General features: G+C 41.9%; 1 protein-coding gene across 1 annotated transcript; it reads left to right on the top strand.

Annotated features, from left to right (window-relative positions):
* Positions 1-1,619: 1,619 nt before the first annotated feature.
* On the top strand, positions 1,620-21,964 carry VSIG1 (V-set and immunoglobulin domain containing 1; the record flags this gene model as incomplete). The annotated part of the gene is made up of 8 exons (XM_084213026.1): positions 1,620-1,668; positions 4,944-5,104; positions 10,889-10,996; positions 16,917-17,115; positions 18,595-18,750; positions 19,433-19,552; positions 20,235-20,361; positions 21,781-21,964. 8 exons carry the CDS (start codon positions 1,620-1,622, stop codon positions 21,962-21,964), a joined length of 1,104 nt encoding a protein of 367 aa, XP_084069152.1.
* Between the last annotated feature and the right edge of the window lie 1,136 nt (positions 21,965-23,100).

The following is a 23,100-nucleotide window of genomic DNA, read 5'->3' as shown; positions in this document are numbered from 1 at the left end:
TAACAAAGCAAAAATACATATTAGCTGAAGGAGCTTTAAATGCCAGGGAAAGGACTTTGGTGTTGATAGATGAGAGGGAATTAGAGGACACACTGGTACTGTGGGAAAGGTACAGGTGCTGGCTTGCTCAGCAGGGTGGCAGTGGTTTTTTTGCATCTTCTTGGAAATTGCTATCTTATGCAAAGGATCAGGGCTCTGTGAGCTACCAGCCAGACTCCTGGCTACCATGGAGCTGCCACAGGCAATCACTGAAATGTGTCTGTACCTCATGTTCAGATCATTTGCACTCATGCAGGGTTAAATGACTGGAAATCAGCAGCAGCTCCTCTTTTAGGCTTTGAGGAAAGCCCGTGAAACTTCCTATGAGTGCTTGTGATCCCTCCACACTTCCTCAGTGAAGGTGAATTTAAATGCTTTTCAACTTTTGGAAGAAATCTGAGTTTGAATTTCAGTCTTTCAATGTCCATATTCCTTTTTGGACTCTGGGTCCCCTGTGATTCTTGGACAAGGCATTTAACAGTTGCAAGACTTGCCCATCCTCTAGTTTAAAGACAGGCACTGCCCACTCTGTGGGAATCTGTGTGAAGTGCTGACAGTCAGAACCAAGGAGAAGACATCTCCAAAACTTTTGGAGATGTCTCATATAAAAATATCACCAAACCCTGCCATCTGCCTAGAGATTATTCAGGCATCTGCCATGTACAGAAATATCTGGCAGAATAAAAGAGTCCATAAACCTGATCCCAGCAGTAACTGATACAAGCAGCAACCTGACTTCTTTGCTGAAGAATCTGCCACCATATCAGGTGAGAGATGAGGGAGAGCCTGGTCACACCTTTCCCCTCCAACCTGACACAGCCAGATGCTGAGCCCCACCTTGCCAAAGGGCTTCCCATGGGATCATCAGGCATGAATCAGTCCCATGTTTTCAACAAGCATAGGAAAAGTCCCTGGCCATGCTACCTGTCCTGGTCCCAGGTGCAGGCACACATGTGCAAGGCAATGCTGCCCTCTGCTCTGTCTTCAGGCACTCAGTGCCCATGGCTGTGTACAGAGCCAGCTCAGGGTTCTGAATCAGCCTCAGTCAAACACCATGGAGCACAAATCTGGCTCCTGCAGGAAGCTGAACAAAATGTATAAGATACATGCTTTGAATTGAAAATGTACTGACAAGGTATTATCTACACATTTTTAAAAGGAAATTACAGAATTAACAGGAAATAAAGATTATTCATATTAGGCCTGACCCCAACACTAGTAATCAGGATGACTGCTAAATAGCTCCACAAATACTTTTCTTGTACTCACTGGATGTACTTAAGTAAGCAAATACTGCAGGGCCTGGCAAAAGTGGGAGAATTTGGGCTTCTCTGAGTCAAAGGTTTATTATTAACAAAACCCTTGGTTGCTCAAACCCCACAAAATGGTTTCAAGTGAACAGTCACACCACTAGCTGGAGAAAGGCACACATGTGATAAAGGAGAATGAAACAGCTCACTGACGTGTTGAGACACAGCTGATAAGGAAAACAAAAAACCAACTTCAAAAAAGAAACCAGTTCAGTCTCAGTGGAAGCCAGAAGCAGCATCTGGTCTCTTTTCTCTCCCAGCATCAAGAAGATGTGTGCAACAATGCTGAAGATATTTCCAGTTCTAGCCATCCTTGCAGGTAAGAATAACAAACTGATTGAGGCAGTGCTGGAGCAAAGGAGCCTGTGGGAGTCAGGGAGCAGGTGAGCCTGACCAGCACACTGGGAGAATTTAGAGATGAATTATTTCAGGATGGAGTAAAAATCACAGCTATACTGCCAGACCATCCTCTGGAAATACACAAACTGAGCCCTGCCTGGTAAGAGCTTTTTGCTCAAGAACAGAATTTTGGTTTGGTAGATTAATGCTTTGCTCTGATGTCAGGAAGAGGCGAAGAGCTCTTGTGTGGAGAGTTCAGGTCTTTCACATGTTTCAAGGTCAGGTTTTTCCATATTTGGGTTTTGTCTCCCCTTGATGATAGGGCTGGAAAATGATGCCTCAATCCCTCAACCACCAAAAAATTTGGAGGGGGGGATGCTTAGCTTTAAGCGTGCAAAGAATCTTTTAATTAAATTAGGACATAATACTTTGTGAAACCCAGGAATTTTATGGTATAGTAAAAACTATGTATTATTCATATTTCAAGGGCATTTCATTGTGCTAAGCTTTACATTTAATATATACAGAAGCAGTCATTTTAATGCTCCATGGAGATAAACAGCCCCTGTATCCACTACAGAAAATGAAAATTAGTTTCCACATCTTCTTTTCCAGATGGAATTATCTGATTTGGGTGCCATAGAAATATTTTAAGTAGCTGCTCCTGGAGTTTCAGTGTGCTAACTCACACACACATATAAACCCAACAGATTTTTACCTTAGGTATGAAAAGTAGTTCAGAATTGGTTCCATACATACTCTTCAAAGCAATGTCCTCTAATTTGCAAGTTCTGGATTTAAGGCTGGCAATGTGCCCATATTGGTGGGTACTGCTGGCTGGGGGTTCCTGCTGTGGCTCAGAAAAGATCAGCAATCTTGGATTTTTTTCATGAGTGTTAAAAATTGCAAAGGACTTCATGAAAGTGGGAGAATCCTGATTAACTGTGACTTTCTCTGTGGGAAGGAAGCAGTCTCACTATAATATCGATGAGTAAAGACAAGGATCAGCCATTTTTAACAAGTTATAGCCCTGTTCACACAAGCTGGTTTTACTGAGTTATTTCTTATTTGTGCACTTTTAAAAATTTAAACCAAAAGGCCTGTATGTAGGAATTGGGGTTAGGGGTTGGAAGCCATGAATGCAAAGTGAAAGTGCCATTAACATTCATGGTGAGGAAGCAGGGGCCAGTTCACTCTGCTGTCAGTCAAAAGATCCATGTTGCAATTAGCAACGTGCTTTAAACAGCCTTTTTACTTGAGTGAAGAGTGTTTCAATTAAATTTATTTCTTCAAAACATAGTTTTATGGAAACTAGAATGCTTTGTGGAGTCATTTTTGCTAAAATTAATTCCTTCCGGAAAAGCTTTTAACAGTCAGACTCTGCGGCACTCCTGACTCTTAAACCAGAGAATGATAAAGTGAATATGCACAGCAGATGACTGGAAAATTGATGTTTTATTAGAATAATATTGTGTTGAAAGACAGTACCTTTAATCCCACAAAGAGCAGAAAATTAATACACGTAAACTGTGGCAGGAAACAATCATCCTCTGGCCAACAGCAATTCTCCAAGCTGAGAGCAGTGAACTGAGATACCTAAAATAAGATGGCACAGCTTTTCTATTAGATCTCAGTAAGGATTAAGCTGCTGTGAACTCACAAGGCAAGCAGAACTGGCAGCCAGTCCTGAGATCTCCTCTTTCCCCAGGGCAGCTTTGACACATTTAGGTCAGGCTCCAGCCATTCCTGTGACACTGTATTATATGTCTTCACATTTAATATAAATCTTGTTGTAGTTTAAACCCATTAATTTTCATTCCAGCTACCCTCAACACAGAAAGTGTGTTATTCCTTTCTTCCTTGCAGTGAGCCTTTACTGTTGAAGCCACCAAACAAGGAAAACAGTTCAGATAGGTTTGCACACTGTATTAACTCATGAATTTGCAATATTTAATAGTTTAAAAAGACAAAATATATAGTTTTTTATATAAACAATGTTTTCTCACACAAGGCTGTTAATTTCGGCAAAATACTCTTTAGTGTTACTGCAGATTCTGCTTAAACTCTCAAAAGCAGCACCCCAACATAAGATGCACAGATCCTGCATTGAGAAAAATATTTTACATCTTTGTCTCAATCATTAATATATGCAATAAAACCATAAGAAAATAATTATAATATTAAATTCTCATCTTGCCTGTTTTGCATAGAAAGCTCCAAAATGTTTCATGTTTTCCATCCCATTCAAAAGAAAGACATTCTCAGTCTGAATCTTTGGACATTAGCTTTCAAACTGGACTCAATGACCTGAAATTCAGACTTATTTTTCTGACAGCTCTCTCTTTGCTGTCATGTGTTATCATGGCTAGTAATTCAGAGAGGATAGAAACAGATAAATACTGTGAGGTGGTGCTTGATTCCTTTCATTGCTGTGATTGTGCAGTCAAGACTGATCAGAGCAGCATGGGAAGGGCTCACAAGTTGTGTTTGCTCCCTTTCTGCTCTGAGCTCAACAGAAAGGGTTGATCGAGCTACCAAAGAGCTCCCTACAACCCACACTGTAAAAGCACTTCCAAAAAATTTTGTTTGATTTTTCCAATGGAATAGCATTGGAATAAAAAACAGCTTCTGGAGGTAAACACTTAGAAACCTAAACAAAAAGGAAGTAATTAACAAAGAAAAGCTGCTGGATTCCAGCTGAGGGATTCAACAGTGCCACTGAGTCCCAGTCAGAACATAGGGGTGTATGAAGTGGGAATACTGGAGGTGATAATGATAATAAGTTCTCCCACAGTGAAGGAGATCAGATATCTGATGAAATAACTGCAAAAAAAAAAAAAAACCCAAAAAGGACAAGAAAAGGGTAAGAGAGGGGTAGACACAGCTGTGAATGAGTGCAAGCGCAGGAGAGCACTGTGAGTGCAGACAAAATCTTCAGTTTAACCACAGACTCTTAGTGAGGAGATGAGTATCAGCCAATGAGAACAAGTATGGGTTTAGGAACTCTGCTTTTTAAGAATATTATTTGTTGTAAGGGCAAGAGTATTCTGGGGGATTAATTTGCTTGCTAGTTTTTACCCAGTTCCAGCTTGTTATCTCTGAAATTTCCACACAAGGCACAAGGGAAACTGTACTGAAAAGGAGAACAGCCAGATATATCCTTCAGTTTGTTCAATAACACAGAGAGCAATAATTCCTGCATGGCTCCCAGGGCAGCCCCAGCTGATCTCTCCTCTCCACTCTCACTGCCCACAGGCCACACCAGCGGGGTCGTGGTCACAGTCCCTGAGAAGACAGTGAACGTCACAACGGGTGGAAATGCAACCCTCCTCTGTACATACACCAGTTCTGCACCCCTGGGAGATTTCTTTATTCAGTGGAGTTTTTACAGTGCCAAAGAGAGCCAGCTGCATACCGTAAGACATTTGTTTATTATTACTATGGAATTATATTTGAGATAACCTTAAGTCCTTATAGGGTCTTGTTATGTTTGATGGGGTTATCCTTACTACAGACCAGGTAATGTTGGGGTTCCTACCTAGAGATTAAGGACTGGGGTGCAGTGAACTTTAGGGGCAGATGAACAAACTGTCTAGGTTCCTAGTTCCCACTGACATGCCTGACTGCCTTCACAAACTGACGAGAAAGTACAAAAGAGATTCAGATGCTCAAACAACTTGCTCCGAGTCACACAGGAAGTGTGAAGCAAAGACCAGGTGTCCAAAAATCACACAAGGGCTGCAGCTCCTGGACCAGCTCCCTTTTCTCTTGTCTGGCAGATATTTCCTGCCATTGTGAAAGCTGCTTTCCTGGTGAGACGCCCTTGCCTATGACAATGTGTTGTTCTCCATTTAAGGGTCAAATGAGAGCTCCTTGACTCAGGCACTGCAGTTGCCTTTTGGCAGCTCACTAAGAGGAGCTATACATGATGGTGGGCTGTGAGCACAAAGTGAGCAGCAAGTGTTGGCAGCACTCTGCAGAAAGTTGTCATAGCAGGAAATTTGCCACAGCAAACTTGCATTGGTATTTCCCAGCATCCCGTGGCTGCCACTGTGGAAACAGAACAATTCCAGGTCAAGGGCAAATGGTCCCTGCCCTTCCCGAGACCCCAGAAGGCTGCACAGCCAAACAATATCCTGCTCTGGGGGATGATGGTGTAGGCTGGAGGGTCAGCATGGATGGGGTTGGGAAGGACACCAATACCAGCAGTGACTTGGTCAGAGCCTGAGCCTCTCGTGTGGCTGTAAAGAGCCTGCAGGGCAGCCTGGTCTGCCTGGAAGGGGTCAGGGATGGGATGTATATCTATACGTACTCACACTACTGCCCAAACTTGAAGAAGTATGTGTTGATCTTATGTTTTGGTGGGGAAATGAACCCATGCATTTCATTCCCAGCATAACACACAGGGTATGAGCTCCCATCAGCTCAGTCCTGACAGGTGGTGAGCAGTCAGCAGCACATTCCTTTAGAAGAAGAAATCCTAATTAGAAGTGTTGCTGAATCCTTGAAGACGACTGGGATTCCTTTTCCATGCCCTGGCTTGTGGAACAATCACTGCCCTTTGTTTTTATCCTGTTGCCAACATTTTTTTTCTGAAAGTTCAATCCTCCTGCCTGGTGTTACAGCCAAGAGTTGATGTAAAGAAATTTGACTTAGAGGAATGTCACAGTCCACACTCAGGATATTTTTGTCCTGTTCATTATTATTTCCTAATGATATTTCAGTAGGAGGCTTGCCATTGCTGATACTGTTGTACCTTCCATTTGGTTTGTCAATTACAGCAGAATTAGCCTGCAATGTGCAGAATGTGCAGGTTGTAATGCATTTGGCATTGGACAACAACAGCCAAAATGTACGAAATGGCAATTCAACCCAAGACTCACTCACCTGCAGTATATCACAGCCCCAGATAAAGCCTGTATCAGTGCTAAGTACAAACGCTGGGCCCACCCCAAATTCTGACTCTAGCTGAATGCCAGACTGATGTAGGCACACCTAGCCTGATTGTGTAGCTGAGTAGTTGTTACTCATTGTTTGCTTTCCTCAAGTTAAAACTATTTTATTAAATGAAGGATTATTGCTGAAAGGGTGGTAGCTACAGGTTTCCTAAGTTGTATATAGTACAATATATTATCATTTTGATCCAGTATGTTACATCTTAAATTATAATTGCTTGTTCAGGTGGGAAGTACAGCACTGACATATAATCAAACTCATCTCATCCAGGTTTGGTTAGAGTCTTTCTGTTCTACTTGCATCAGATTTTCCATATTGCAGCACACTAAATCCCATATAAGTATTTTAGAGGGAGGATCACACTGTTTCAAGAGATCCAGGAGGGGAAAACCATTTGTAAGCTGTGGCTAATGATGAGAAAAATACCCCCTGAAAATTACAACCATAAAATACTGTGCGTGGTTCAGAATACAAGAACTAACCAATGCAAGACTACCAGATGTCAGGGAAACCTTATGGATCAGTCCCTCCAGTGCTCCCTCCTGGCTTCTGCAGCTCTCCCTACGGGAAAGATGTGCCTATAAGGTCCTTGGGAAACACTGCTGGGAAAAATTGCAGCAGAATTCCCCCATCTGAAACTCATTTCACGGCAAATTCACACGTTTGTAATGGCTGTGCTTGCGATGGGTGATTTGCATTTTCATTACACGAAGCCAGTTCAGGCTGGAAAGGCCCTGGGTTAGTGCTAATCCCCTTGAACACCAAGGCACAATCTCCTCTCCAGCTCTCCTGGGCTGGCAGGCTCAGGGAGGCTCAGAGGCTCCTTTGCTCCCCGGATCCTGCTACTGTCCCTGCAGGCTGCAGGGCTGGGCCACTGCTCTTTCTAAAATGCTCTCAGCAACCCATTCAGGCTTGCATTACTTGACCCTGTATCCTTTTACCACCACCTGGCAATTCCTTACCATTTTGAACCTGTTCACAATAAAATTAATGCTTTTAATGCAGACATGGAAGAAAAGCTTGTGATTGCTTGTGGAAAATATGGTTTAAGAAATCGCACAACGCAGCTGAACATAAAGCTGGATTTTCACCCTCCCTCTGAATGAGGCTGGTATCTCTATTTCAGGCTGATGACTCTTCTGAGTTTCAGAAAGGACTGGGAGCCTGAAAGCCTGCATGTTTCCCTCTCACAAGTTTAAACAAAAAGATAATCTCTCTACACACCTGGCTCTGCCCTGGTGGCTTGGCACACTGCTGAATGAAGTTTCACATTTTGTTCCAAGTAGGAAGCATATGCATGAAAATGGAGGAGGTTGCCATCTTTGGCTTTCATTGTTTAGGTGAAACAATACTAATATGCAATGCAAAAATATATTTAATATGCTGGTAAAATGACAAACACAACTATATTGGAAAGACTGGCACCATATCTTACTGAATACCAGAACAATAGCTTGAATTTTAACTGGAATAAAATTATTTAATTTTATGAGATATTTAGATTCTTCTAACAGATTCATAACAAAGTACCAAACACTTCCTTATAAATAGCATATATTTGCCCTAAAAAATTTGTTGAAAATTCTGGCTCAACTCAAAGTTTGCCTTTTTTTTTTTTGGCAACTAATTGAATAACATTTTCAAATTCCATTTCTGACTATTGGAAAATTCTGCCAAATATTTTGAAGACAGAAGACTTACAATTTCTGTAAAAAATTACAGAAAATACATCTTCTCCCACCTACTAAATTTTTAAATATTCCTGACATCTTACTAAATGCTAGATGTCTTGATGACCATGTTATTCACGCAGGCACTATACTGAAAATAATAAGATTAAGAAGAGGAGATATTCTCTATAACAAATATGTGTGGAAAAAATTATTAATTTTAATAAAAACTGTTTATTTAAAGAACTGAGAACATGGCCCTTTCTCTCTACAGTGGCAACAAGTAACAGAGCAAGCTGCAAACATTCTATACATTTATAAATGTTATATATAATTAAGGCAAATTTATACCATTAAGAAGCTTTGGCTTTTAGCATTAATGAATGGAAGGGTTAAATTGCTAGATTTTAGGGCATAACATATGAAAAACAAAGGCCATAGGTACCCCTTTACTTTACACTGCCACTTACAGTCCAGATTTTACAGTGTTTTGAGATCCATAAGCTCAGTCCTGGAGTGAAATCAGTAATGCCAGGAGCAGGACTTGTGCCAGTATTAATTTAATGTCCCTAAGTACTCAGCAGCAGATTTTACCTTGTCACAAGGGCAGGCTGTGCTTTTCATTCCTCTGCAGCCCTGCTACTGATGCAGATCTGCCTCTCAGCACAGCCTTGGAGAGGTTGGTTTTGTCTTTTGCTGCTTGCTGTGGTGTTTTCCTGCCCTGTCCTGCCTTGCCCCCTCCCCAGGGCTGCCACAGGTGTCACAGCTCCAACCATGGCAGTTACACCAGGGCCAAGGAGGAGCCACCACAGCCAGGCTGCTGGCAGGCAGCACAGTGAAAAAGGGGCAAGCAAACATGGCCAGGTGTTCACAGCACTCTTTTGAAGACAGCACAGCTTTAGTGGGTGAATACAACTGGTTTTCTTTTTTTTCTAATTGAGCCTAACTCTGCTCTTTTCCTGAGAAGTTTCTCTAGTAGAAGTAATTTCCCTCACTTGAACTTAATGAAGTATAAAATCATGGAATATAGGATGCCATACATATTTTTAACTTTTTATTTTTGCCATTTACCCCTTAGCAACATGTTCTTTATTGCTGAATTTAAGTTTTAAATAATAACTCCCAGCCAAGGATCTGGAGAACTTTCCAGCACTGGGTGATCTCTACTTTACATCTCGACCCACGGAGGCTGACACTGCTCTGCTCACCCAGAGCACATCCCAGCCTGGCCTGGGTCATCAGGCAAAGTCCCAGCTCCTGCTCACACCTACATCTGTGCTTCAGTTCAGGCTCTGAGTCACTTGGCTGGCCCCAGTGCAAAGCACCTAAGTAAATGTTTGCAAGCTGAAGCCTCTGTTGACTCTTCACAGGCGAGGCTGCAGCCCTGCAGAGCTAAATCCAAGTCCTGAACCTAACCTGGGCCACACCTTGAGCCTCAGCCCAGGCCACCCACAGTTAAAGTCACTGAAATGCTCAGGGACACTGCCTGGCCAACCAAGATGTGCCCAGGGCAGGATTCTTGATTGAAATTTTAAATTCACTATATGAATAAAGGTCATGGATGCCTGTTACTTTTAGGCAAAACAGAATTATTGATAGACTTCTTTTGAAAATCTTCTCCAAAAAAAAAAAAAGCAAACTTGTGGCACATTGGTCAGCAACAGGGGACAAGGAGGGAAAGCCCAAAGAAAGAGGCAAGAAGAGTGACCTGAGCACAGATGTGTCAGCTCCTTCCACCCTGGCACCCCAAATTCAGATTGCCAGTAGCGCCAACAGCAGCACAACTCTGCTGCCCAGCACAAAGCAAGGCACAGCCATGGCCACTGGGCTACCCCAGGTGAGAGCCAGAGCCCAGCCAGCCCTGTACGTGGGGGCTTCCATAAAAGCTCCTGACAGAACAAATTCCCTCCATGGAGTCTGAGCAGTTCAGGGCACACCTTCACACACTTCCAGCCACAAGCCACCTGAGATGCTGAGCTGCAGAGGCTGTCAGTGCTGCAGGGGACACCAACTTGGGAGCAGAGCAGTCCATGCCAGCCCATGAGAAACACGAGCCTGGGGGAAGCACCTCCTGAGGCAGTGCAGGAAAACTTCCTGGAAAGAAAGGGCTTCTCTCATCCATAACTGAGCTGTATCTAGCACCTAGATGCCTGAGCAGGCACTGTAAGGAACAGCTTTGTGGGAGCAGAGGGATGGAGCTGCTGGTGTCGTGCCACTGCCGTTGGAGTGACTCTGGATGTCAGTGGGACTTTGGGGCACTGCCTTGGCCATCACAAAGGGAAGCACAGACAAGAAGGAAATAATCAGGCTTTAACTGGGGTGTTTGGAGGAAACATTAGACTTTAATCTTAGTTTGCCTAATTTGGGGTAGAATTTAGGAATGACCTTGTTTCACCTTGTGGTTGACAAGGCCTGAGGTGCTTTCTGCACAAAACCCTGAACACGAGGCACCCTGCCCTCGTGATCAGCACGGATGGTAGGTGGGGAGCTCGGTGAGAAATGGCTCTTGGATTTTGGGGGAACATTTAAAGTCTCATTTAACTCTCAGATCAGCACATTTTTACTCAAATACAGCCTTCCCCATGTCATGGTATTCTGAGTATGGATGAAAAGTCAGTCAGTCTTTGTCAAAAGACGGTCTATGTGACAGATGCACGGGGAAGATGTAGCTGGAGATACAAGGTAAGAAAACAATCCCCATAATCTTAAGGGGGAAACAGAGCTAAGTATCTTCTACTAGATTGTGCTACTGTGAAGCATGTATTCATATTCTGTATTGAAATCTCAAAAACAGCACATGACTGAAATAAGTTGAATCGAATGCATGATCCAGAATTTTTAACTCAGCCTATTTTTTATTGCATTTTTCTCTGTCAAAATTACTTTGGATGTAGCTGTCGTGTTTGGGTTTTTCCTCCCCACCTATTCTAGGTGGCTGAACTGGCACCTTCAGGAATATTCTACCCAAAGGGTATCTGAAGGGTGTGTGCACCCACAAGGAGCGTCTGGGCTGAATGTGAGCAAGACTGGACAGCCCAAACTTGGGGCTACATATTTACATAGGGAAAAAAATCATCCTGGATCTCTTTTCTAGAATATAAAAGCATTTTGAGGTGTGGTGGATACCAAGGACACTGAGCTGAACCAGCTCCCTCTCAGCTGTCAGCTCAGTGCTCCAGCCCTAATCCATTCCAAACCCTCTGACTGCAGCAGGGTTCCCATCTCACCATGAGGTTCAGGGCACAGCCTAATGTAAACTGACATCTAATAATAACTGCTGAGGAGCAGTTACACCAAATGCACTAAGAAAACATTTGTTCTTGATGGGAATTATTCACTAATAGTTCAGCCACAAGAATGACACTGTGAGGACATGAAAGAGCTGCTCCTTCAATCTATTTGCATCAGTTAAAGCTGCTGAATGATTAATCCTCTAAAGGCTTCTGACTCCCTTTCTTCTTCTACCAATGCACTATTGTGAAAGACACTTCTTGTCATTATTAATACCTTCAATTCCCTGTGCAAAAAGCCCAGTGAGGGATATCCCTATAATATCCCTACTATCTTCTGGCAGATCAGAGTTTTGACAAAAATGTGTGAAAAGGAGCTGTGGATGAAAGAAGGGACTCAGTCACGTGACATGTGTCAAAGAAACCAACACATGTGTGAACATTTGCTTTCTTAGCTAGCTGAGCTCAGAATCTGAGCTTTGGGCCTTCATTAACACTCTAACTGTGTGGCATTTGTTCTCTCATTAGAAGGTAAGATGCTTAAAGAAGTGATGAGCATTTTCCCCCTTGTTGTTATTTTATAAATTCTGTCTGTCCTCAGAATTCAAAAAGAGATAACAATCTCAAACCAGTAAAGTTGTTAATATCATCTATTTTCTAGTAGCTTGAGAAAATATCAAACAGAAAATGACAAACAACCCAATGACAGGGCCCTCTGGAACTTTCCAGCTCTCCAGGCAAAGACTGTGAGTCATACACAGAATCCACCAGAAAAACATCATCCAAGAGGTTTACATGTGCTGGAAAGGGAGAAGAGGCTGGGGGAGGAAAGACAGGTACTGGAAAAGAGGTCATGTCCTGAAACTGTCCTGCAGTCAGGAAGGCAGGATTCTGTGGAGATTAGCAGGACACTTTGTAATGCCCCTTCGAGTGCATCTTATAACTTTGATATCCATAAGTACCAGGCATGTAGAGCATTGTGATGCAGTGACTCCAGGAGATGGGGATGGGAGGAGTATTGACCTGGAAATGATGAAGGAATCCATCCAAAGCCATCTGAAAGACAGATATTTACATAAATTCTAGTCTATATTTTTCCTGCCAAAAGAAGAGAAGCAGAGGGAGGCATGTTTCTTCTAATTTCCTGCCTGCTTCTTCACACACCCCCTTCACACCCTAAGGAAGATCTTTCTACAGAAGATGTACAACAACAACCTGTGTGTGGGTTCTACACACTCTGCTGAACATCTGGCAGCCTTTGAGAGTCCTCAGCTCTGCCAACAGCTTCCTCTGCAGGCAAACACACTGCACACCATCACCCTGGGGGAAACTGCCTGTGGAGCAGAAGGGTCAGCACAGCCCTGGTCAGGATGGCTGGGACAGCAGCTCGAGGCACTGCCTGGCCCACAGCTTGAACAGCCAACTAAACTGCAGCCCTTTCTAGGGTCAGAGATGCCTTCTGGGCACCTTTGCTGTCCAGCAGGAGCTAGTACCTCAGATGATGAAGTTATTAGGGACAACAGTTTTAGGAATGATGATCTCCACTCCTTTTTCTGTCAGTTGTTTACTGGGTTAGTCACCCAGGCAGCTGCTTCCATGAAATGTGAAAAGGCACCATTATATAATAACTTGCCTGAACAAACTAGCTGGTAAGGAGGAGCAACAACCATTAATGCACCCTCAATATTGCTTCTGCTCTGGTAAATCATCAACTACACTACAGCTGCTCATGATTTGCTTGAGGACATGAAAAGCTTGTTTGAAGGGAAGCACAGCAGATTTCTTTTGGTTTTTTTTTTTTTTTTTTGCATTCAAGATGGTGTACTTGATATATATTTATCACACGAGATTACAAAGATTTCCAGAAAAAGTTTACCACTGACTAAATATACAGTTTTCCCATATACATACATTTTAGGTAATATGGAAAGAAAAGACAGTGACATGTGCCTGTAGGAGAAAAGATTAGCTGGCAGTTGCTCAAAACCAAAAAGTTTTCCATATCTTCAAGAGAAAAAAATGGTTTTTTACTTTTGAATCGAAACAGAAACACTTTTGCAAAGATTTTCATTTCAGTTTCCTGAAAGCCACAAACCACTTTTCAAGGACAGCATAAAACCACTTTGAACCAGGGTTTAAAAATCCATTTTGAGTGAATTGTTTAAAATGGACTATGAATTCACAGCCAATTAACTGAAACATATCCCTCTTAAATGAAATTTCCTGTGTACAAAATCCAATCATACCTCTGGGACAAGAGATACTCTCAGTAATTAATCAGAACATTATTCAGCCTTTTGGGTGTTTACCCCCTTCCTTCAGGCAATGAACTCCAGAGCCAGGGAGATAAGCATGGAACAGGAGAGAACAGAGAACAGGCAGGAGCCTGCAGAGGAGCTGAACACATTGCCTGAGAATGTTCCACTGCCTTTATGTTCATGGCTGACAAAAAGTGACCCAGTAGGACTCTGATTCTATGAAGAGAAGAAATAAATTCTGCTGTGTTGACACCTGCCTCAGATTGAACAGCATGCACAAAATATTTTCTCTGCATTCATTGACTCAGAAAGAGAGAACACAGGATTAGTTTTTCAGTGCTTTGTATGAGGAGTTGAGCATGTAGTTCACCCTGACTCCAGGTCAAATACACTGAGGAGCTTTTGCTCCTCCACAGTGTTTACTGGCATGCCCCAACTGCATTTACAACTTGCAGTGCCAGTTTTATTCCCAGGAGGATGGGCTGTATATAAAGGAGCATTCCTTGCTCTCACATCATCCCAGATCACTCTGAGGTAGACTGAGTAGAATTTAGCCCCTTTTTCCACCAACCAAGCCTTTAATAGGGTATGATGGGCCAGCCACTCCTTTCATGCTGCAGCAAGACACGCATTACTTCATTTAAATCATTGTAGAGCTTAATTTCACATTAGTGTGAAGAGCTGATGGAACCCCTTTCACTACCCTACTTCACCAGTTGGAAAGGAGATGGAAATCCAGCCCATCACTATTGAGAGCTATCCAGGGAGATCAGCCTCAGAAGAGACTGAAGTCAGAAATCACAGACTCATGCAAGAAACAGTTGATAAATAATACTCTGCTATTGCTCACACTCAGATAAATGCAGAATGACACAAATGTGGCCAGTGTGTTCTTGTAAGTCCAGGTAGACAACTTGTTTGATGAGTGATTTGTTTAAACCAAACTCCTGATTTTGAACACTCTCCTTCCCCAGGGAATACAGTGTGTCCATCCAGACTCTGGTTTGACAAAAGAGTTCTATCTCTAGACATTTACAAAGCATAAAATCAGTTTTAAAACTGATGGTATTGCACACACACAATGGAAATTGGGAGGAGTATCCAGCTTCAGCACTTTCTAACCACGTCTGTCATCGAGCTGACCCTGGACCTCTTACACTTCCCCACTGTGCCAGCAGTGTTCCACACCTTGGGAATGCTTTGGTGTTCAGAGCCCTGCATCAATTGTACCTGGTGTTTGTAATCCTGGGGCAGGGAAAGATAAAGGCTGGCTGAGGAGTATGCAAAATTCCTCTTGAGAGAGGGCCAAGCTGCAGTCCTGGAGCTGCTGGTGCTGTGCAAGCTGATTGTGACCTTCATTTCAAAGCCATATCTCTGCATAAACCAACTGTGCTCTGGCAGTTTTGGAGTGTACCTTGCTTTAAGCTAATAAAGGCTTTTAGATAACATTTCTTAAAGACTTCAGTCAACACCATATCAGGGAGGATAAACAGAATTAAGAATTAATATTCTTAATTCAAAATGCAATCAGTTGATCTGTGAAGTAAAGCAAATTGTACTTCTCACCAGGGAGCTGCAGTATCCCTAAAAGGCAGGGAACTTTGACCAGAAGGAAATTTTGATATTAGTCAAATGAGAATGGCCTGTGAAGAGGAGTCTGGGAAACTTTTTCCTTCAAGCATTCTCCCCCAATTTCCATTAAAAAACATGCTGTTACTTCAACTTCACTGATAATTCTGGAATACTGCCAGTAGGAACAATGCTAGATCTATTTGGGTCACAACCTTTGATTCTATATGGACACCTCTCACCAGTTTAGAGAAATGACTGGGTGTGCTGGAACTGTTCACTGTGCCTGGTGTGTGTATGTAGACACTGGGGGAGCATATTGCCTATCCCAAATACTGTCACTTTCATACAACACTATCTTTAACACCTCAGAAAAATAATTAACAAACGGTAGTTTTCCACATCTTTGCTCTTTCAGGTCTTTGTTTCAGAGCAGAGTCAGATTGGACAGAGGGCAGGTACTCCTTGAGAACTAAAATACTTTACCCAGAACAGATGAGAAACTGCAGTTCCCAAAGAGACTGGGGGCCCAAGGCTCAGACTGCCACCCAGGCTCTGCAGTGAACACAATTCTACCTCTCCTCTCCATCAGCAGACAACCAGTTGGGCTTATGAGGCCACTTCTCCTCCACAATGCTAAGAGCAATTGGTGCTACTGAAGTCAGTGAAACCAGTCAATGTTAAATCAGCAATTTTTATTTGGGAGGAAATGCTGCGTTCCTTAGAAACATTTATCCTTACTATGCCTATCATTTGGCAAACCATTTTTTTTACTATTTAGTAAAAGGGGAACTTCTTGATCCCAAATAGGCACCCCCCCAACCACTGAGGCCAGCAGGTATTCTTTACTTCCTCCCTGATATAAATTCAGAAAACCAAGATAGCCCATGACACTGCCTCCAAAGCTGATGACACAAACCAGCACAGCACGGCTGCTCTAATTGCATGTGTGATGACTCTGCTCTGTTCTTGTACTGCATCCTCATGGCTTTCCAATTTACTGCCAACAGATCAGGTGCCTTGTTTGCTTAGACCTTTGTCTTGTGAATTCATTTCAGTCCTCTGTTTGCCAGATTTTGTATCTGGAAAGCTCTGCAGACACCCACTTTTTCCAATGACAGGTCCTTCCTTGTCATAATCTTTTACTGAGCTGCTTATTAATGCTATCACAAATTATCAGTGCTTCACTTAATACATTTATTCACTGTACATGACTTAGCATTTTTTCACAAAATTGTCATTTCATGGTCAATGGTCTTGCTTTTGTTTTTGCAATTGCATCAGTCTGCGCTTAGGGTATCCACAAAGATTTAGCTACTGTCAATTACACAATTAAAAATACAATTTCTGAAAAGCTTGTTTTTTAAGGATCTTTAGAAGTATGTATTCAAACGTGCTGTTTTCATTTCTGCTTTCTTGGGGGAGGAGGCAAGAAAGGGGGTGACATTGCTTGGCTTTAATCAGAAATCAAATATATTCTGAGTACCAAACAAAGCAGCAAGAAGATCTTTTGTTATTAAACTAACAATTGTTTCTTTATCACAGATCTATTATTATTCAGGAGGCCAGTCTTACTCCTATGGAGCATTTAAGAACAGGATAACAGCTTCAACAAGTCCAGGGAATGCATCAATAACAATCTCCAACATGCAGCCCTCAGACACCGGTTCCTACACCTGTGAAGTTTTCAGCCCTCAGGGTGATGCTGGACAGAGTCAAAAATCTGTGATTGTCAATGTGCTGGGTAAGTGCCTCCCCTCTCTATCGCTGTATTGTCTTTTTCATCCCACGTTATGAAACACTGAAGTCACAGCTCGAAATACGGAGGGCCAGAGGGAATAGCAGGCAGTGGTAAACAAGGCCCATGATGCAGAGGGAAGCTCCCTGAGTCACTGCTGCAGTGCTTCCAAGGGCTCTGGAGGCAGGCAGAGCCTGGCTGCCCTCTAGCTTCCAGCCACAGCTGACCTGCTTCCACTCCACAGCTGCCTTTCTGAACTCAAATCTCACTCTCCCACCGCTGGCCTTCAGCCCCTTTGTGCTCTCAGAAAGTTCCCTTCTGTCAGCAGGTAAGAGGAGGGCTAGAATTACCCAGCTTCAGTCCATTTTTCATACTGGAAAACAAAGTGATACTAGTTTTGGTTAAAATAAAACACCACTTTAGCTGGGAGTGACAACTTCTCACTGAAACCATTACATGCAGCCCCAGCACAGTCCAAAACTTTGCTAATTGTATCTAATGTTGACCATGGTGCCTTGCATAAATCTAGGGAGAGGCAGCAGCACAGCCCAAGAGTTCTGACTCACTTCAATTCCCAAAACCTCTAGAAACTTAGTATTTATTGGATGATAGTACAAAGTTTGTTTTGTGTGAAAGAAAGCAATAGTTCAACCATGAACAGGCAGAGCAGAAAGGACGAAACAGAGCAGATGCAGATGAACTTGGCATCACTTGCCTATCTTCCAGAGATAAGCAAAAAATATATGTAAACTGATTTCCTGAAAAACCAAAGCACTACTGATAATTCTCAACTAAAATTCCCAAAACAAATAGTAAATCTTGAAGCAGTTGAATAAAAGATTACACTTTTTACATGAAAATCAAGAAAAGTTGTTGGTCTGGGCTATGTTCATTGCTGGTGCTTTCCCTTGACAGTACTCTAAACAATCATTTCTGGAGGTAGGAAATGAAAAACAATGGTGTAAGTAAGAACAGAATCTTCCTTTTTGTGAAAAATGAGGACATTATATAAAAATGGACCCATTTTTTAACAGAATTATAGCTGGTTTATTTCCTTCACAACTGTTAATATACTGAACAAACTGGGCCTTGATCCTCTCTGTGGAAAAGCTGCTGCCTGCCATGTCTAAAGAAAATGATGTTGCTATGTGGCAGAATGGTGTATGGTGAATAGTGAGTAGCAGTGAGTGAAAATAATTTATAGTTGTAGTTTCAACACCTCCCTAATGGTTAATATGTCAATGAAAGATAATAAAACTGTATCCTAGGCCATGTACATATATTTAATATTAATGTACATATATTTAATATTAATCAGTTTTTGATGGGAGAGGCTTTGGTCAGTTCCATAAATGAGACTCTGCTCTTGGATGGAAACCTGTAGATGGGGTTCAGCTCTTTGCTCACAGCAGCAGGTACCAGAACTTGAGGTGGATGTTTGCAGCCCAGGTGTGTACTCCTGATGTGTCTGTTCTTATTTCACAGTCAAACCATCAAAACCTTTCTGCAAAGTAGAAGGAACCCCTGAAAAAGGCCATCTGATCTACCTCCTATGCAACTGTCAAGAGGGGCTGCCTCGCCCCACCTACCACTGGTACAAGGTCGATGAGAACACCCTCAAGCCTGTTACAAATCAACGTGGTATGTAACTACAGAACGAACAAACCATGTTCAGGACCTGAAATTCCAGCATTCCAAACGATGTGTATCACATAGGCTAATTAAAATTAATCCTCTTCTTTCAATAGTCAATGTCAGAATCATATTTTTACTTATTCAAATCAACTGACACCTGTCAAAACCATAGGATGCTTTTTCTGTTTAACATATATATATATATATATATATATATATATATATATATATATAAAAGTTGAAGTCCTGTCCATGCCTTTAATTGGCTAAAATTAGATAAATATGTATGTCTTTACATCTTTCTTCCCTTAAAATTTGTAGTGAATTTAAGTTGAATCGATTTGTCATTCAAGTACTAGGACATCCTTCCCTCCCAGAAATTTTCTAGACCTGTCACATTTTCATTTGTGGAGTTCCACAGACAACCACAGAATCAGTGTGGGTAAAACATCAGCCAGACTGGTTGGCAGAGTAAGGGCTTCTAATACACCCCTAAAGAACCTACTGGAGCAATTTTCAAGGAAGGTAAATGTTTTATTTTAAAGAATATAAAAAGCCACACAAATAAATCAATAATTGGTGAACCCTTTTTCTAATATCTGAATAGCTCTGTGTTACCCACTAGAGAGAACTGTTTGCCTCTACAGAATAAAAACAATAATGTGTACCTGCTCCCCACTTGTCACAGATCCAAACTCTGGCATCCTTTTCATTGGCAACCTCACCACCTTTGAAACTGGCTACTACCGGTGCATAGCCAGCAACCTGCTGGGGAACAGCACCTGTGAGCTGGACCTAACAGCAAAACGTAAGTAAAACACACTAAAGAATCACACCTTTGATGGAGGACATGCACAGCTTGCAGGAAAACTCTTTAACAACTTTGAAGCTTAATTTTTTCTTTTTCAAGTAAGAACAGAACAGGATTTGGAGAGCTCTGGAGTTTTCATGCGGGCCTGCCCACGCTTTACAATGACCTAGAAAACTGATTTAACATCCTCACCTTAATCTCCTGCAAGGAGCAGGAGCTGGACCTGGTTCTGATTCCAGCCAACAGTCCCACTGAGGTCTCCCCATCCCAGAAATTACAAGCATCAGTGAAATGTGGTAGTACAGGGACTGGGGCACTGGAGATGTGACCCCTGGCTGAAAGACAGAACTAAAGGCAGCCTGGATTTCAGGACGTGTTTGCAATGATTGAAGAGCAAAGGCTTTTACCTGTTGTCAGTATTACAGCCCAGTGATTCCCTTAGCCAGGCACAAACTGGGAGTTTGTTGGGTAGGGAGCTCCCCAATGAGAGGGGAGACAGCAAAGACCACACAAGCACAGAGCTCTCACTTTCCTGGAGCATCTTTGGCCACCCTCCTGCAAAGAGTTCTTTGAATCCAATCCCTTCTTTCTACTGAAGGCTCCTGAACTAAATTTCCATGGGATTTTGCTATACTACTACTTCTTTAAAAGTCAAGTAATCTTTTTCTTTCCTTTGCAGATTCAGATGGTGGTATTGTTGCTGGAGCACTGATTGGAGCAATTCTGGCAGCTGCTATAATCTGCATTATTGTCTGGGTCTTAACCAAGAAGGCAAAAAATAGGAAGTCACCAAATAATGAGATGCAGTAAGAATTTCTGTTTACTTCATTTTAAGACAATTACTTTTGTAAAGCACTGCTGCTAATCCAGAACTAAAGCAAAATGCACAATATAAGTATTGAGAAAACTTCCAGAAGTGAACATCTGCTTTTGGGGGACTTTTTACCTGTTGCTTTTTTAACAGAAGGTGCCATTGCCCTCTTCCCTATTTTAACAGGCAGCTACCACTTAGCAGTATCTGAAACAGTGAGGTAAATGGTTTTAAACAACACAAACTAAAGTGGCAAGTTATAAAAACAGCTCTTTAGAGTTAAAGTTAATGGGGTCTGTTAAAAGCAGGTGGAGGAAGTAAAAAATAAAGAGCAGCTAAGGGTCACCTCAGAAAATTTACTGATATTTAAACACAGAGGGCTCAGGTCAGTGGTATCTGAAATTACAGGACACACATTTGGGATACTCCCAGGCATCTCAGATTGCAGGAAACACAAGGTTTAGACAACAGAATGGAGCCCAGAATGTCCATTTTGATCTTGCCCTGGAGATGTTTTCTTCTCTGTGCTTTGGTTTCTCATTTTTCCCTTAAATTGCCAAATCTTCCGAAGAGGGATAATCTCATGCACTATACAGACTGTATTCAGCCCATTGACATAAAATGCTAAATAACTACATATAGTTGAGGCCAGAAAAAAACGGTGACTTCCCTGTAGCACAGGTTTAAGACTTCCTAGTACGGAATTCTGCTAACCCAGACCAGTGATCAGTCACTCCTGCACCTGATTTCTGCTTTCAATTGATGTAGCATTAACACCTAGCTTTGTACTTGGATCCTAATAAATCTTACTGCATTGAATTAATCCACTAGCATCTGATTTTTTTTACCATGTGAAAGTGCTTCACCATTGGGAGTTGGTTTATTATTATTTTGATAAAATAAAAGGAATTAATACCTGTTACTAAAAATATTTTTCTAGATTTCCATATTTTCTAGAAGATATTTTATATTACCTTTCCAGATTTCAGTCTTTTCATAATTCTTTTCTGACTGAACTCTATTTTTCATGCACTTCAATGGGACCCCAGATCTACATGGAATTTCCCAGAAAGCTCACATGGAGCAGCAAGTTTTGCTATCACTCCTCAGATGCTGCCAGCACTCAGTTTCCCTTTCCACTTTCCTGGCATAACATTTAAACATACTAAAATCCATTTTATTCTAATGGGATCACTTAAACCAGCAATGCAGATGTCTTTCTAGCTAATAAGCTGTCAGTCTTTCTGTCTCAGACCAGTGGTGTTGTAACCTTTTCACACAACCTTGAAACAGTCATCATAACATCAGAGTCACTGTTCAGATAGCAAATACAAAGATTCATTATTTTGAAAGACTCTAGTGTACATGGGATTTCAGCATGTGAGATCACAATCCTAATCCTGTCTTTCTGCAGAGAAATGGTTCAGAAACAACCCAATGCAGACTATGTTCAGGTACCCAATGAAGAAAACATTCCTGTGACCACAGTTCCATCAAGCAATGCAACAAATGAATACCCAAGTGTTGATGAAACAGCAGCTCCTGCAACACCTGAAAATGACGAGAAGCAAGAAGCAGAAAAAGAAGAAACAGCCTAGAGCTTATAGTAGAGTTTTCTTTGTCACCTTTGGACCACTTTGTACAAAAATTGTTGTCATTGAATTAACATAGAAGTATGACTAAAACTTGTATTCGAGGCATTTGTATTGTGACCCACTGGGGTGGATCAAAAAGGGTCTGTTACACAGGCACTTTATAAATAGCAGAAGATTTGGCCTTTAAAGTGAACCAAATTTCTTTTATTATCTAGTTATACTGTACAAAAAATTAAGTATAAAAGGAGTATCATCAACATCAACCTATTTTGCAAAACTAATTAGGAAATGGGCTGAAGCATTTTTCAAAGTAAGAGCTTTTCAGTCAACTACCAGTAATGCTGTGTTTCCACAGAGTCCAGAACCACAGCAGCCTTGTCCAGAAACAGTGTTAGCCAACCTGCTTCGTGGGCACCAGGCAATCATGGCCAGTACATTGCAGTGTTTCAAGAAACTGATTTTGCACATCAGAAGTAAAAAGAGGTTAGATTAATGTCATCAGAGTGCTGAAACACCTGGTAACATCTTAACAGATGTTAAGACCTGAGTCAAGGAAATCTTGTGTGTCTGAATTCCACCTAAGCTAAAAAAAAAAAAATCCTGGAAAATTTTATCCCGTTGCTGCCTGACATGGAAAACATCCTGTTAACAATGACCTCCTTGGCCTAAAGCTCCCAAGGGTGCCAGTGTTCCAGAGCTGTCTGTTTCAGCAATTCTGGTTTTCTGTTTAATGGAACTGGCATTTGGGTACCCAGTAAGGCTTGTTGCAATAGGCATGCACAGCATCACATTCCTCATGACACACAGATACAGCTGCTCTCAAAACTTAGGAGTGATACTGCCTTCTATACAGCACAAGAGTTTTGATTGCATCCTCTGTCTGAGATGGTTTATTTTAAATCTCTTTCCAGGCTAGTCCTACCCACTAAGCAACAAACTCAGGCTACTTTTCTTCTGGTCTCTTATCCCAGTGTAACAATCTATCTTCTATAGGTGAAAGCATCAAGAGGGAAAGCAAGTGGTGCAAAGCACAGCAGCAATGACACAGAGCCAGCAGTTGAGCCATGAGTGCCCTCTTGGAAGAAGGAAAGGGAATTGAACCATACACACCTGGGTCACTAGACAATCCTTCTCCCTGG

Source organism: Fringilla coelebs (assembly GCF_963513975.1).
Source record: "Fringilla coelebs genome assembly, chromosome: 11".
Taxonomy (NCBI): Eukaryota; Metazoa; Chordata; class Aves; order Passeriformes; family Fringillidae; genus Fringilla; species Fringilla coelebs.
The sequence above is the reverse complement of the archived record's forward strand: the minus strand, read 5'-3'. Positions and strand labels throughout refer to the sequence as shown.